The following is a 17,005-nucleotide window of genomic DNA, read 5'->3' as shown; positions in this document are numbered from 1 at the left end:
TGTCCTTTAAAGAGATGCCCGAGCATTTATTCAAATAAATTAAGAGTTGTCATCGATGGCATCTTGATGGGAGGCACTTAGGCCTGTGGCGTCCGAGGCTGTGCAGTCAGTGGGGAGAGGTCCACAGTGCAAGCGCGTGGACTAATCCATCACCAACAGTGTCAGGGGGGAGGAGGAGGAAGAGGGATGGGGTGCAATGGTGGGGTTTTTTTTTGGGGGGGGGGGCGCGAGTGCTTGGCTTCTCCCTCCAGGAAATAATCAGCTTTTAATTTATCACAGATCACATTCATGAGAAGACGGATCACTGTGGTGAGGCCTCATGTGACCGAGCTCATCTCTGCAGTCACACTGCGGCGCGTTCACCTCCGTCTCATTTATTGTAATTTGTTTTGTTTTTTTTCTCCCCCTCATATCATCGTTTTGACACTTTTTGATGAAGAAGAAGAGTCTTTATGCCTCGTGGCAATTTTAACGTCTTTTCCACATTATAAAACGTTCATTGGCGTAAGGAATTAACCAGTAAAAACGTTTATGTGACCAGTCCATTATACATGACTACGGAAGAGTACGGAAGAGTATTAGTGCCACAAACAGCATGAATTCTGAGGAAAAAAGTGTAACTTTAATCTCAGAATTATGACTTTTTTCTGAGATTAAAGTCATAATTCTGAATTTAGAGGTCAGAATAATCTCAGAATTCTGACTTTAATCTCAGAATTATGATTTTTTTTCTGAGATTAAAGTCATCATTCTGAAAAAAAGTCATAATTCTGACATTAATATCAGAAAAAAATCCGAATTGCGAGATTAAAGTCATAATTCTGGGAATAAAAAGTCATAATTCTGAGATTAAAGTCAGAATTCTGAAAAAAAAGCCAGACTTTAATCTCTGAATTCATGCTTATATATTTTTTGTATGCCGCTGATGATATAAGCAAAAACTAGGACAGCGGAACTCACTCCCTGTGGAATGAATGTGTGCCTCGGACATTCTAAAGACTTCATATTTGTGTCTTTTCCCCGTCTGTCCAAACTGTCTCTCCCCCTCTAAGACCACAGGTGATTAGTAGCATGAGAGACACGTTCAGCCTCGTGTTGTCCAGCCTCCCATGCAGCGATCACGTTACAGATGCCACACAGGTTAATCCTTTTATTGTAATGAAGTGACGGAGCATAATGTAGTGCTCGCATGTGGAGACGCCTAAGTAAGTGTCTGTCGGCAGTTATATGAGGGAGGAGTAGCCATGGTGACATGGAGGACGGAGTGCTCGTGAGGTGCCGGAGCCATACGTCAAAACATGACGCGGACATAGCACAACACGACAAAGGCACGCTCTGTTTGTGTGTCTACAAAACCCCCTTAGTTCTTGCATGATAGTTACATGTGAATGTGTGAGTTGAGGTCATTTTACTGAGTGTAAATTTGAATTTGGTCAAGTTATTAAGTGCAGATTTTAGATATTTATGCTCCCATTAAATTTAAATAGGTTAAAATATATTAGTTTTCACATACAGATTGTGATGGTGAATGGTCTTTATTCATTATAGCACTTTCCCTTGATGACTCTAAAGCTGCTTTACACTATGGGTTTGCCATTCACCCATTCACACTCATTCACTCACGCTTTCATATTCATCACGTCAGGAGCAACGTGGGGTTAAGTGTCTTACCCAAGGACACACCGGCACGCAGACTAGCGAAGCCGGAAATCGAACCCAGAACCTTCAAGTTGAAAGACAACTCACTCTACCACTGATCCACCATCGCCTAAATAGTTTTCAGTGTCAGTTGTAACAATGGTGTCAAATTTAGTGGTAACACTTTTAACTAATCGTCAAGTAAAATGAGTTTATTAATTTGATCATCAGTTATTGGCTAGTTAATGCTTAGTTGAATATATACTTATGATTAGGTCATTTTATGTTTAGTTATTAGTTAAGTGATTATTAGCTACTAACTGATGCTTAGTTTACAATGGTCATAGGCTAAATGATAATTAATGATAATTTAACTATTATCTAATGATTAATTCATCATTAGATTACCTTATTGTAAATGTTACCAGTGTGTTTCATGTGTACATGTGTTTCTTAATTAGTGCGCTAATGCCACTAACGTCTTAATGGCCGTGAGGCATGCACATGTTTTAGCATGTGCACGTTCCCCATCCGCCGCCTTTTATGCTTAATTTTTTTTCCACATCGAGTACCTACGCGTGTACAAGGTCGTGGCGAAAAATACCATATAGATGGACACAGAATTGCCGAAACCTGGAAGTCTGTGGAGTAAATGCAACAGAGAAAAGAACATGCAATATCTGGAGAAATGCTTTTATTCAGCAAAATATAAACACTGACAGAAAAGGGGGAAAGTAATATAAATCTTGAGCAGAATACAGGTCAATAAAAGGAACTTAACTGAATCTAAATATAACAGTTTATTCTAACAGCAATATAACAGCAATTCTCGTCTCGCGACATCCCATTTTTCTCGCAAACTCTCGTCGTACAGTGACGTTCAACTTCGAGGAAGATGTTTTTGAAACAGTTACCTCGATCGCTGCCACTGATTGTTTTCACCAGACGACGAAAGCAGCGCGTAAACGACATGTCATCTGAAGTGAACTGGTCATGTGACGCCCCCACACCATGTCCAATGATGTCGATGACGTGTAAATGCAAAAAAAAAAGTGTTTCTATTACACGTTTACGTATTTCCATTGCCAGTTTTTTATTGCGATATTTAGGTTTTGCAGGTAACGGAAACCTAACTCGTCTCTCCTCAGCTTCTGCTATGATTTATATTGACTGAATTAGAAAAAAACACAGTACATCTGCATGGCTTATATGAAAAATAGGTCTATTCTTGGGAGATGTGTGTCTCACACAGCCAAGTGTGAATGCTCTCATTAGTTAACATGTGTGCTTAAATGAAAAGAGAGACACACACACATTCGTTGTGAAAGCATGCAGCCCTTTTCTCACAGGAGAGCTGCTACACACATAGACGCTATTCAAAAAACATTCTTTTGAATGTTTGGACTGTTTTACTCTCTGCTTTTTCGCCGTGTCCTTCTGCCTTTGCTTCCTCCTCTGCCTTTCGTTTGGTCTTTTAGTGTGAAGAATGTGCAAGTGTGCTCCAGAGGCTCAAAGGCAGAGAAGAGATGAAAGAGAAACGGATTAAGCAGTGAGGGTGTAGAGGTTCCAGTCAGAGGTAATAAGAAGTTCATTCTTATTCTCAAGAGTCCCCTCTCCAGAACTTACCTCGAAACCCTGGTTTTTAAATAATTCACCTCCCTCTCGCCCCGCTTCGTGGGCATTGTCCGTCATCGGTGCATCCGAGGAACTTCTGTCATCAGCGAGACCGAGTGGAAAAGTTCCATTCTCCACCACCGTCTGACCTCTGTCATGATGAGAAACCACACGTTCTAAATGACAGCGTCTTGGATTAGCAGACGTCCAAAAAAATCAATTAGTGGGCTGCTCTGCTGATGGTTCCTGTCTTTGTGGGAGTTGGTCAGTGAGGCAGCAGCAATGCCTATTGTCATCGCTGATTAATTGGCCTCAGTCCCTTCGACAGTTACTGAGTCAGATAAGGACGGACAATAAGGGCCTTTTCGTTCCTCTCCGGCAGAATTGGTCGCCAAAGCGTGAGGAAGCCGCTGAAACCGCGCCGTGTAAAACACGCTCATTTCCTTTGACGGAGGCCGGCTTAGTAGCGGCGACGGAGAAATGGCCATTGATTGCACCGTGATGCATCTTCACGTACGTGTTTGTGGTTTTCCAGAGGGTAGCGCTGGAATAAATCTTCCGTTATCTCTCGTCCACCTTCTTTCATTAATCAAACGGAGCAGGGTGATGAGCTGAACCGGAGAGTCCTTCCTCCGCAACATTTGCCTCTGGGTTAAGGAGGCCCGTCTCACCGCCACATTCCCTACACCAAAGACCCCTAGTGTCCACTTGTCACAGCCATCTCCTGGCTGGTAATTGGGTATTTATCAGATTGCCTGCGAAGGGATGATGCAGTGTTTATCTGACACTATTATCAAGAAAAATGGGTGAACCCAGTCCGCTCCTCTTCCTCCAGCAGCAGCAAGACTCGGTGTGCTGCTGCTGGTTCGACTGGTCATTGTGGAGGTGCACGTTCTAGAATGTTTGGCTTCTTTATCATAGACATTTGGTGAGGGAACACGTTCGCCATTACCAAATGCAAATGGAGCAATTGTCCAAATACAACAGGTAATTCTTCAGCTCTGCTGTGACACTGGAGGCAAGAGAGAGGGCTGATAACACTCACCGCGGCAACGAGCTCCCCATAGTTGAGATCTGATAGACGGGCTTGTCGGGAGCCCCTTCTAATTCTGAGACCAAGAAATGCATATAAAGAGGAGCTAGAGTGTCCGCTGAGTACCTGCAGATAAGATTGGGAAAAGGGAAAAAAAAGAGTAAATTGGTATGCCAGTGCCCTCTTTCTCTTTCAAACCTATTACACAGAGGAGTGAGAGAGGCAGAGAGAGAAGAGGTGGGTGGCATAAAAAAGAAGGAGCTGTGACAAAGTGAAAAATAATTGGCTCATTTGGTTTTGTATGAATGTAAAGGTTTGGGGGGGAATTAAAGGGACATTTAACACATGCGGTAAACGGTCTGTCTTGAGATGGCTGCTTTAGTCTTGGGGACCACTCGAGGTACTACATTCACCCAGTCACGCTCATTCATTTACAGATTCACGGAGCACATGTTATATAATACTGAATGTATTATATAATAATAATAACTATACTACCGCAGTCAATGCTGCTGTCAGTAATGTGGGGTTTGGGCGTCTTGCCCAGGAAATCATCGGGGGATCAAACCCCAACCCTTCACTTGGATAATGACCCCCCATCACAGCCACCCCATTAATGGAAAGAGAACATTGTACAAGCATATTTGTTAGGGGTGTAAAGTAAATTCTGATCTGTAAACCCTTTATATGTTCATTGATCCATCGTCTACCGCTGTATCCTCCACATATGACGCTGCCAATCCCAGCTGACGTAGGGCAAAAGGCAGGGTCCACCCATTCCATTGCGCAGCCAACATAGAGATGAACTACCACTCATTGACACCCACAGACAATTTAGATGATAAGGTAAATTAACCTCTGCATGTTTTTGGACAAAGAAGACCCAGGGGGCTGCGAGTCCTGGTTGGAACAAGGGCCTTTCTGCATGGAGTTTGCATGTTCTCCCAGTGTGTGCGTGGGTGTTCTCCGGGTTCTCCGGTTTCCTCCCACAGTCTAAAGACATGCAGATTTGGGGGATTAGGCAAATTGGACACTCTAAATTGACCTAAGGTGAATGGTTGTTTGTCTCTATATCTGGCCCTGTGCCATGGACTGGCCCTCTGTCCAGGGTGGACCCCACCTATCACCCTATGTCAGCTGGGATTGGCACCAGCACCCCCCATGACCCTCTTGTGGAGGATAAAGCAGTAGAAGATGGATGGATGGATGGATGTTCTTGGACAGCATTGGTTTTCTCCAAAGACATGAAGATTTGTGATGACCATAGTTGTGAGTCAGTGAGAGTGGATGGTTGTTTGTCTCTATGTGTCCCTGCGATGGACTGGTGTCCAGGGTGTGACCCTGCCTTTTGTCCTATGTCAGCCGGGATTGGCACCAGCGACCCTCAGGTAGAAGATGGGTGTTTTTGGACATGCACACACACGAAGAACGTGCAAACTCCACACAGACAGGTCCAGACTGGTACTCAAACCACCAACCTTCTTGCTGTGAGGCAACAATGCACCACTGTGTGGCCCCCAGGACATGTGTAAAGGCTGCAAATGTCTTCCACACAGCATTTGGAGCATTGTGTTTTGGAAACGGCGGTTATTATAAATGGAAACTGCCAAAATATCATATACAACAGCTAGAGGTGAAAGACTGTATGGAATATTTGTTAGGAAATAAAGGTTGTGATGCTGCTTTGGGACCAAGTGGCAGCTGCGGTTGTGGCATCATCATAATGTTGAGGGTTTTGCAAGTAGAAATTCACAGACATGGGAACTAAATGGGAACTGTAGATCCACAACTAGCGATTGAGATATTTGGCTCACTTTCCCATTTACTTCCATTCAAATTGAGTGCTATTCAGTATATTGTTACTTCCAAGTCGGCCTCATCCAGCAAACCAGAAGACTAAGTCCACTTTGTATCCGACAGTAAAAAAAAGTGATATTGAACCATTCCTTGTATGTGTATTACAGAGAGAAAAATGTGGTTTACAGTGCAACTCTGAGCATTTGCTAACAGCATTCCTTCTATTATCACATCGGTCTACTACTTAAAAACCTTTATTTATTTATTTATTGAAGAGGCGATATTAAATGCTCTTCATCATCTCAAAAAAAGGCTCTTCCACTGTGTAGCGCCTTGGAATTTGTGATAAAGCCAGTCCATCATATTTTACCTGAAGCATATCCAATTCGAGGAGTATGTCACGCCTGGTAAAAGAGGCTGCAAAGGGAAAAATCATAGTGCGTAGCAGTGCAGGGAGGAGTGTGTGAAACGCGAGGAAGAGAGAGATATACACGGAGAGGAAGAGAGAGGAATACAGGAGAAGGAGCAGCCGAGCCTGCTGTGGCCTGCTGGATGTAATCAAACAAGGGTGAACAGGTTGTTCCACAGATGGCTGATCCCCAGAATCCTCCGATTTATTTCCATGCTATACAGACGGCCGCTGTCACCGCGCGCAGGCGGTGTCAGCGTGGCAGCGTCGTCTTGCACACACCACTAAACTCTGACACTTTTGTCTCACCTGTCTGGAATCAATTTCAAACAGAGGCTTCTGTGGGGTTTTTTTGTGTGTGTGCGCGTGAAAACAAACAAGTTTAGCATGAAGGGGGAAAAAAAGAAGTCGATTCACAATCTCCCGTAACGTTGGAGCACTGAACTCTCTTGTTATGGATTCCGCCGCTATATAATTACAACGCAGCGGAGCTCGATGGGGAAGTGAGACGGCGCGCGTCTCGACAGCTTCGTGTTCATTAATGCTTTAAAGTGTTGACAGAAATGAGATGTTTTGGTTTATTATGGTCACGTTGCTTTCGTTAATCGCCGTTTTCGCTTGTATTCTGGCGTCTCATCGACTTCACATTTTTCACTCCGGAAACATCACGTAACAAAGTACAAATACTTCAAGTACGAAATTCAAGTATCAGGACTTGACTTTATTTATCATATTTCTTGCGACTTTTACTTTTACTTCACTACATTTCCTCCAACTATCTTTGTTACTACCAAATAAAATCAGAAGGAGAAGAGTTGGTATTATGGTCTGTATTTAGTTAGAGCTCTTCTAATCTTAATGAGCTGCTTTACACTTCACTTTTCACCCATTCACACACCGCTGCAACATCAATTGATTGAACCCACAACTTTCCAGTTGAAAGACAACTCGCCCTACCGCTGAGCCACCACGGCTCAATCCTAACTCATCACATAAGTCCAGTAAATGTCATATACTTTAAGACTTTTACTTAAGTAATATTATATAAAAAACAAAAAGTGACTTCAACTTCTACCAAAGTCCTTTTCTGGTGTAAGAAACTCGATCACTGATCCCGCTCCTCACTTTTCTTCTCACTTCCCTCCAGATTGATGTTGAGTGATGCCAGGACAGTGAGCAGCACCATGCGTGGCACGAGGTCAGGGGTCACAGCCCTCTTCATGATGGTTCTCCTCCGACTGGCGCAGACTCAAGAGGCTCCTTTAGTCCCAGGTAAGACGTGACACACATAACCCGGCATGCGCGTCCGTCGCTGTCTGACGTTGTGAGCTTTGTTGTTTCCATGTCGTAGTAAACCTCAGAGTTTGAGGAGTTACATCAGTAGTTTGGCATCTGACAGCTTGATGACACGCTGTTTTCCCCTCTCGTCAGGTTTGTAACTGCTTCACAACGGTGCTTCTCGTTGGAACTTGTGTTTTGTCTCGGATCGATGCTGAAATCTAGTCATTTCTTTTCCATGGGCTTTAACCTACGTCAGCAGAATGAATGTCATCAAAACCCACTGTTATCTGTGCGAGTTTCCTGGGCAAAAACAAAACCTCCTTGGCAGAGGTAATTATCTGTGATGTTATCATTAAAGAAAAAACCTAATGTACAAAGAATTCCCCTAGCGCCAAATATCACGCCCGTATCCGAAACCGTCTCTCCGAGTTTTAATGTGCGACCTTGAGTCGGGAACGCGGAGTTCTCTGCGCGGTTGAGTCATATCGGTTAAAAATAAACGCGACCAAAACTTTAATGTAGTTTTATTGAAATGTACTTATGTCCCTGAGTCAGTGAGTAAGTTCATTTCTTTCTTTTTTTTTAATGTTTTGTTTGAAGAAAGTGAAAATGGCAACTGGTTCTCATTATTTTCTTACTTTTATAATTAGACCATCATTTGTTTTTGAAAGCCTTTCATACGTAATATATAAAGACGACAGCTTATTTTACTTATATGTATTCTTTTCTGCATAGATCCTTTAAGATACACCTGTCATGACTGCGGTCACGTTGTCATGTGTCTCTATCTCGGATAAGAACGTTATAAAAAAATAAAAAGCACAGTTGAGTGCTGAACCAGTTCCACAGCGTTGGTTTCACTCCTCTTTCCACACACACACACACACACACACAGCTCTCCTCAGACAGGGAAGGCAGATCCATGCGGCGCTGCGTAGCCGAGCGTTTCACACCCACTGCTTTCTGTTATTAGCTGTTCTGGCTCCTTTGCCTCTTTCTGTTGCCTTTTCACCTCTCTTTCATTTCCTTTAAACCACGTCTTCTTTCTGTTCTTTTGCAAACCGTATCTTTATATGGAGTTTATGTGTCAAGCACATAAGGCAGCGTGAAGCTCCCTGTGCTATGATTTAATGGTGTGTGTGTGTGTGTGTGTGTATTTGATACCTTTACAGTACAGTAGCACTCTTAAGAAACCAAAACCTGGTCGTTAATAAGGCAGAACCTAATTTCTAAGGAACTGGTTAACCCTTTAAAGGCCCTGGTATACTTCCACACATCAAATCTGGGCGTTACGCGTTGATGATGCACACCTGAATTACGCGACAGCATGTGCTATCGGAAAAATTCCAACTGTTTCTGAAAGCTGAGAAGTTGCACATCGAAACCGACATGTGGTTATTACGGTAATTTCACCACTCGCGCTGTTGCAGGAAGCTGGCGAATCAGTGTCAGTGCCTGGACATAGTTTCCATTTTTTTTTGGCCTGTTTTTGCACATTTGAGACAAAAAAAGACTCAAACTCATACAGTGTTTTTTTTCTCAATAAGACTTTAAAAACACTTTTATAACATGCAGTAATTTGTAAAATAACTGCCGGATATTGAACGTTATTCTGGGAAAATGGGTAAAAGCACATTTTCTGGCCCTTTTATGGTTAAAATAAGCAAAACAAAAAAATCCAGATGGATATTTTAAGGCTTGTTTAGGGCTAAAATTTGAATTAGGTTAAGGTTAGATGAATGGAAATCAATGCAGTAGAAGAATAGTTGTGTGTTTACTGACCTTCTCTGTCTTAAACGCTGACCTTTGTCATGACTAGGAGTCCTCATAGAGACCAAAACCTGGTCCGAATGAGGCAGAAACTCATTTCTAAAGGGAGCTAGTTGAGTTCAAGGCTAGAAACGGATGCTACAGAGCACCAGGACTAAAGGTGTTCCTTATATCCGTGTCACCTTTTTTTTTTTTTTTTTAATAATCTGCTGTCACTGCAGCTGAAATAATACACAGCGATATCCATAAAAACTTTAAGAGCAGCGGGATGTTTCGGCGTCTGCGTCTGCACTGGAGTTAGGAAGAAAAGATTGAAAAAGGAAGATTGTCTCTGTGAAGGCGCTTCATGCCTCAAGCAAAGTGTTTAAGCTTCAGCGACAGTTCCCCTGCACCTGAGAGCGATGTCAAATCTGCGTCACGATTCTGACTCTCTGCAAAAGTGTCAGCGCAGTAAAGAGACTGTCATGAATACCGAGATGTGGGCTGGGGAGCCGGGAATTCTGTCTGCGCCGTGCTCTCTCCCCTCTATTGTCTCTCAGCGAGAGGGAAATGTCAAGGCACGACTTGGGTTTTAGTTTTATGCATATACCTTCTGAGCGACAGCGACTTTAATTGACTGTTTCACAGGAGCACTTTTGCAAAAGGAGGTGGTGAGGTTAGGTCGCTGGATCACAGTCCGTCTGATTTACGCGCAAAGTTTTTAAAGTAGCTAAACGGAACAGTTTCGTCTTCTTCTTAAAATAAATGTAAACAAATTCCTGTGATGTTCAAAATATTCAGTCAAATGAATTCACAGAATGATGAAGACGTTTGGATCTTGTGTCGCCCGGCGACAGGAAGGCATTGGTTTTATATCAAGACAAACAGAGGTTGACGTAAAACACAAAGAAGTTCCCACAAAATGCTTCAGCTGCTGCTTAAAAAAAAAGTCCAAGCCCCCTTTTCTTCAGACCTCCCACCGAAGCCACGCCTCCAGAGCACAGGAACGCGCAACGAACACAGATTCACGAGCGCTGACTGCGCAGCATCGCTAACCTTCGGTACTTTTGGGTTGACGCTAACTTATTTGGATACTGGTTCAAATGACAACATGGTGCCGAAAAACAACAAATACTCGCAAAAGATCACAGAGACATAAAGTCCCGCCTGTCCAGTAGAAACAGAGCCACCGTTCGAACGCAGCACCGACGTTCACTCTGGTCTTGGATTGTTCTGCATCAGCCTTTTTCTTGGCAGTAGCTTTTCCCCAAAAAACGTCTTTCCTTTGAGACCGTCACCTGTTGTTGGCAGCTTTTTCTGTCATAACGCTGCTGCCACTTTCTCGTTGGATTTAGCAAGCTAGCATGAACTCTGGCGCTGTCTTCCGGGCAAGCGCGAGTACTGCACAAAGAGGTGTACGTACATGGGGGGAGGGGAGGGTCGATGACAGTTTGACGGTAAGAAAATGACCTCCCATCCCACCTTTAACAGGATAAATGCTTTGTGTCCCTGTCCACCCCTGTCCTGTCTTGCAGCTGTATACACACAAATGCTCCCTGAATCAAGTCTGATAAGTCATTTCTGTTCATGGAGACCAAACAGAGGCAGAATAATAACAACTATATAATATAGCCAAAGTAGCCTTTACTTCAAAGAGGACTATATGTGTTCTCTTGTCCACTAAAGCACAGTATGAAGTTCACTGTTATTGATTAAAGGTAGTAACTGTTATCTGGAGGAAAAACTGCAATGTTTCTGTTGCTGCTCGTCGAAAGTTGTCCTCTTTCTTTATCTGGAGGAGCACACGTCAAACTGCGCTCGCTCCTCCGTGAGCGGCAGCTATCACTCTGAATTCCAGTGCTATGATACGTAATCTGTATATGGCAGAAAAGAGTGGGAAAGGACAAAGAGATTAAGACAGAAAAAACCCAGAATACTTTAGGCACATCTATTTCAACAGAGAGAGGTGTGTGGGACAGCAGTGACTCAGAAGAAGAAACTCACACACACACACCGTCCAACTTTCACTGATGAATTTATTATTATAGACTTTTGGAGCTAGCCCTTCATCAGGTAAATGGTTTCCTGGCAACCATCTTAGATCAGATGAGAGTAGCTGCGACCAATCGTCATAGATTCCACTCCGAAACAATCATCAGTGATATAAAAACGTTCAAAAATATAAAATATAAAGTATAAAATAGGTTTTCAAAGGAAATTTGCATCCACCTCAATCACAGAAGTGACATATTCTGTCGCCCCCAATCAGCTGACTGTTGTGGGTGGAGCCAGTTTAGCTCTGCCCTGTTCATACCATATCATTTTGACCAGGAATTGGTACCCCATGGAACTATTCCTAATGGAAACTCAAAAAAACGGCCCATGTACAATAAAAATAAATGAATAAATTGGCTGGATTTCAGCAACTTTTCATGATTATTATTGTTATCATAGCAGATTTTGTACATTTTATTTTTTAAAATTGTTTTATTGGACACTTAAGCACATATTTATTTCATATTTTTTTATTATTTTTTAAAATGTGCCATGGAAATAAATATCATTTAAAGGTCCAGAGTGTCAGATTTTGGTGAAATGGTTTACCTATGCAGAAATTTAATATAAAAACAATTATACTGATGGTTTTTTTGTGACTTTTTAGAGTGCAATCACCTGAATGTTTGAATAGTTGTTTTCATTATCACGTAATGAGCCCTTAATTTTTGAACACCTTTTATAGTTTTATGATAATGTGCCTGCTACAACAGGCAACTGCACCATTAGATGCTGCTAAATCCTGCACACTGTCCCTTTAATCTTAAATATTTTTGACTTTAAGAGGGTATTACTTTTGTTAAGTGAACTCCTGGCATCCACTTTTACTTTTTAAAACCGTTAGGATGGACTTTTTATACAGGGCTACACAATAGATGGATGACTGGATGTTGGCACATGAGACGAGGAAACACTGTATTTCTATCAATAACTTTTGAACTGAATTCTACACCAGTGTCGTCCGCTCAGCGAAACATCCTCACATTTTTACCTGATGATCAATAATTTCCCATGCTGCCTCAGTGCAACAGGTGCCTCATATTTTTAAACGTGGGGTTGTGTGGGGAGAAGACGTCCGAGTCGCGCTGTGTCTTACAGACGCGGAGAGCATTCGGAGACAAAGCGATACATGCAATATTAATGTGCCGCTGTGTCAGGGTGGAGAATGTTTGTTGACTTCATACCAGTGATGCTTTTTCATTGGCGAGGCTGACCTTAAATTTGATTATTAGAGAAGCTAAAAACACCACACACACACACAAGATATTGCAACTGTCACGGATGTGCAGTACAGCTTCTGTACCAAATTAAATTTACTCATTCTTCTTTTGTGCAACTTAAAAAGAAAACTTTCCACTCTCCTTGATATTGTACAGAGAGGAATGTGTGTTCTTCCTCCACAGGATGTGTTAAATGTGTCCTAAATCACGAGTCACATTCTGGAGTGGCACAGTCAGTCCTGACCTCAACTCGACTGAGATGCTATAGCATGACTTCAAGAGAACGATTCATACCAGACATCCCCTCCTGGCCACTGTGCAGGTCTGATCTGCAACTATAGGAAACATGCCAAAGGACGGTCAACCGGTTACTAAATCGAAGGATTCACATCCTTTTCTATGGAATTAGATTTGTGTCAATATTTTCAAACAACACTTTTTCAAAAGCAAATAAAATATCAGTTTAAAAATATATTTTATTGTTTGAAAATACACTTGTTCTTAGCGCTCCCTCACTTGTTCTTTGCACACAGAACTTAGAGTCATTGTCCGTCTGGAAATCCAAGCCTGTGACTACTTCAGGGAGTGCCAAGATAAATGAGGGAGTGCAAAGAACAAATAAGGGAGCACAAAAAACAAGTGAGGGAGTGCAGAGAACAAATGAGAGAGCGCAAAGAACAAATGAGGGAGTGCAAAGAACAAATGAGGGAGTGCAGAGAACAAATGAGAGAGCACAAAGACCAAGTGAGGGAGCACAGAGACCAAGTGAGGGAGCACAGAGAACAAGTGAGGGAGCGCAGAGAACAAGTGAGGGAGTGCAGAGAACAAGTGAGGGAATGCAGAGAACAAATGAGAGAGCGCAAAGAACAAATGAGGGGCCGCAAAGAACAAATGAGGGAGTGCAAAGAACAAATGAGGGAGTTGAGGGACCGCAAAGAACAAATGAGGGAATGCAAAGAACAAATGAGGGACCGCAAAGAACAAATGAGGGAGTGCAAAGAACAGATAAGGGAGTACAAAAAACAAGTAGACTGTGTTTGTCTGTTGTTATGACTTTAGATGAAGATCAGATCACATTTCATGACTAATTTATGCAGAAATCCAGGTTCCTTCCAAAGGGGTTCCCATACTTGTTCTTGCAGGAGGGAGAGAGGACAGGCCGTGTGTCATACTCTGGCTTCCACATTAGACCCCTTTTTTTTACGCTCAGTATTCCGCGTGCGTGCCACCCAGGGGTGATTAAATATGTGGTTAATACAGCACCATGGGAGTATTGAATTACACAGGAGCCACGCTGACCTTTTTAAATTACAGAACCAATTGTGCGCAACGGCGGAGGAAGTTTATAACAGGTGCTGCCAAGACGGAGCCCGGAGGAGAATGGATCTGCTGCAGCTGTCCTGCTGACGATCTCCTTATTAGTGTTGTGCACTATAAGCAGCCTGTTTAACACTCGCACTCTCTAACGCTGTGGCTCTCAATTTACGGCCCTTTTTGTCCCTCTGTGTTGTGTACACACACACACACACACATATATATAAACTAATCTGACATTTCATTTCACTGTTGATGAGACGCGTATCACTCTTGACACAATGTCGCCCCCCACTCCATAAATCTCAATTTTTTTTTTTCTTTTCTCGAATGCAACCGAGTCAGCATCTTATTGGCTCCGCTGATACGTGAAGGTCGTCTCCGACGTCTGATCTAATGTGAATATAAAGTCAGAAAAATGAAGCGGTCTACTTTGGCCACCCTTCGCGTGTGTCTCCACGGCAGTCGGGGGGACGGCTGTGCTCGTCCTCGGTCCCCGTGGAGACAATTTGAAAGACCTGACTGGCAGCGCCGCGGCAATCTTCAGTTGGCAAAGAGCAGACGGAGGCTTTTTACCAATGAAATGTCAAAAAAAAAAAACTAAATCAATAAAGTATTCTTTGCCCGACTTCCTGCAAACAGTCCTGTGATTGTGTTTGCGTGAGAAATCTTAACTCGTTTCACGGGGGGGAGATCGTTGCCAAAGGGGAGAAGCTCTTTGCATTTTGTGTAATGAAAATCCTGTAACGGAATGTTTACAATATGATTTTATGACACCGTTTGTTCTCACGCAGCATATTAAACAACTTTGTCAGAAGAGAAAACTTTAGCGAAACCTGATTTGTCAAAGCAAACCCTGACTCTTTGTCACTTGAAACTGCATCTGTGCTTATTCCGCGTGTCAGTCACTGCGTTTATTTCCATTCTTAAACACTTTATCAGCTCCCTTTGTTGTGTTTTCAACATTTCGTTATACGTTATGAGTTTAATCTGTTTCAGCAGCCACTATTAAAAGTATGTTACATATACGGTCGTATTTGTGTTTAATGGAAAACGACAAGTTTTTTTTTTTTGTGTTTACAGCTGGAACCAAACTATCGAGCCAAATTATTGAGGTTTTGTTGAGTCGAGCCCTGAATCGAAGGGTCAGACTGTGTCTGCACTAAAAACTCGTCCGGTTACGTCACTGTGGGTACGATCTCCAGCTGTTTTCCATCTTCTGTGAGATTAAAATGATCGTTCATCAAGAGTTATTTTGCCTCATCCTCCGGCTGTGAAATTAAAAGTGGAATATAATCTCATCGACTGTCTCTGTCTGAGTAATATGAAGTATCCGATTACTGTGAAATCACAGTAACATATGGAATAGTTGTAAGGTTGCAGTAAAATACAGTGCTTACATAGTAATAAATGGGATAATTTGGGGGTTGCCGTAAAATACGGCTAATAAATGCTGCTAAATGACAGTAATACATGGAAAAAGTGTAATGTTAAAATAAAATGTAGTATTTACATAGAAATATATGGAATAATTATGAAGTTATTGTGAAATACAGTATTTAAATACTGCTAAATTACCGTAATATATGGCACAGTTGTGGGGTTACAGTATTTGCATAGTAATGTATAGAAAACTTGCAGTGAAATACACGATTTAAATGTTGCTAAATTACCGTAATATATGAAATAATTGTGATGTTAAAGCAAAATATAGTATTAAATAGTAATGTATAGAATACTTGTAAACTTGCAGTGAAATACACAATTTAAATACTGCTAAATTACTGTAATATATGGCACAGTTGTGGGGTTAGACTATTTGCATAGTAATATATAGAATACTTGTAAAACTACAGTGAAATACAGTATTTAAATACTGCTAAATTACCATAATATGTGGAATAATTGTGACGTTAAAGCGAAATGTATAGTATTAAATAGTAACATATGGAATAATTATGGAGTTACCGTAAAAAAAAGAATTTATATAATGCTAAATTACCGTAATATATGGTACAATTTTAAGGTTGCACCAAAATACAGTATTTAACACAGTCATATATATAGAATTGTATTGAAGTTGCAGTTTTGTTCATTTAAACAGTGGCAGGTGAATGTGAATGGTACCTGGTACTATGGTACTATGGTACTATGGTACCTGGTACTATGGTACCTAGGACGCTGCTCTTTGGTCTGATCGTCCCGAATCTTTGGCTTGATGGTCAGTGACCTGGGTGGCAAGATGATGAAGTTTACGACAGCCAACGCAAGAGCAAGCAGCGGAGCTAGTATGACATTTATTTTGGCATATTGACTCCGGTTCTGTGTGGATAAATGAGAGGATACGAAAAACTTTTGCAGATTCTGTTAACGCTTAATCTCTTAATCTATGTCCTATGTTGAGTCTGCTTCATCTCCTGTTTCATGAGGCATATTTTAAATACTTGGTCATGTATTTGGTTCTTGATTTTCTTTATAACTGCACATTTACTTCACTGTTTTCGAAACAGGCAGCGGTGATTTCCTTATTCAATTTATTTGCGTCAGGGACCGTGTACAAACTACATTAATCTCAGTTTGAGGACCGAGAGAAAGCGTTGTATCAGATTTAGCTGCTATAATGTCCATCTACTGTTTTCGCTCTGCTGTCTCTGTTTTTGAGGTAACTTTGCTCTTAGGTTATGTTTTTCTTTTGTGTTTTTTTTTGGTTTAAAGTATCTGAAAATATTCCTCTGTCCTGGGGCGAACAGCCTAGTGTTTATCATTACTCTCCCTCCCTCCCTCTCTTTCTCTCCCTCCCTCCCTCCCTCCCTCTCTCCATCCAGCCACCATTTAATTACAGAGCAGGACACACGCCAGTGTTTCCTCATCACTCTCCCTCCACCCTCGGGCCAT

General features: G+C 41.9%; 1 protein-coding gene across 3 annotated transcripts in view; it reads left to right on the top strand.

Annotated features, from left to right (window-relative positions):
- The window catches only part of robo1 (roundabout, axon guidance receptor, homolog 1 (Drosophila)), a 289,424-nt gene that overhangs the window by 25,648 nt on the left and 246,771 nt on the right, over positions 1 to 17,005 (top strand). For all 3 annotated transcript variants that reach the window (XM_058634726.1, XM_058634722.1, XM_058634721.1), the window contains exon 2: positions 7,639 to 7,763. In XM_058634726.1, coding sequence (XP_058490709.1) covers positions 7,643 to 7,763 — 121 coding nt within the window. In that variant the 5' untranslated portion in view covers positions 7,639 to 7,642. The remainder of the gene's footprint in view (positions 1 to 7,638; positions 7,764 to 17,005) is intronic.

The sequence above is a fragment of the Solea solea genome, chromosome 7, assembly GCF_958295425.1.
Source record: "Solea solea chromosome 7, fSolSol10.1, whole genome shotgun sequence".
Lineage (NCBI taxonomy): Eukaryota > Metazoa > Chordata > Actinopteri > Pleuronectiformes > Soleidae > Solea > Solea solea.
This window is presented reverse-complemented; position numbering and strand designations above follow the sequence as displayed.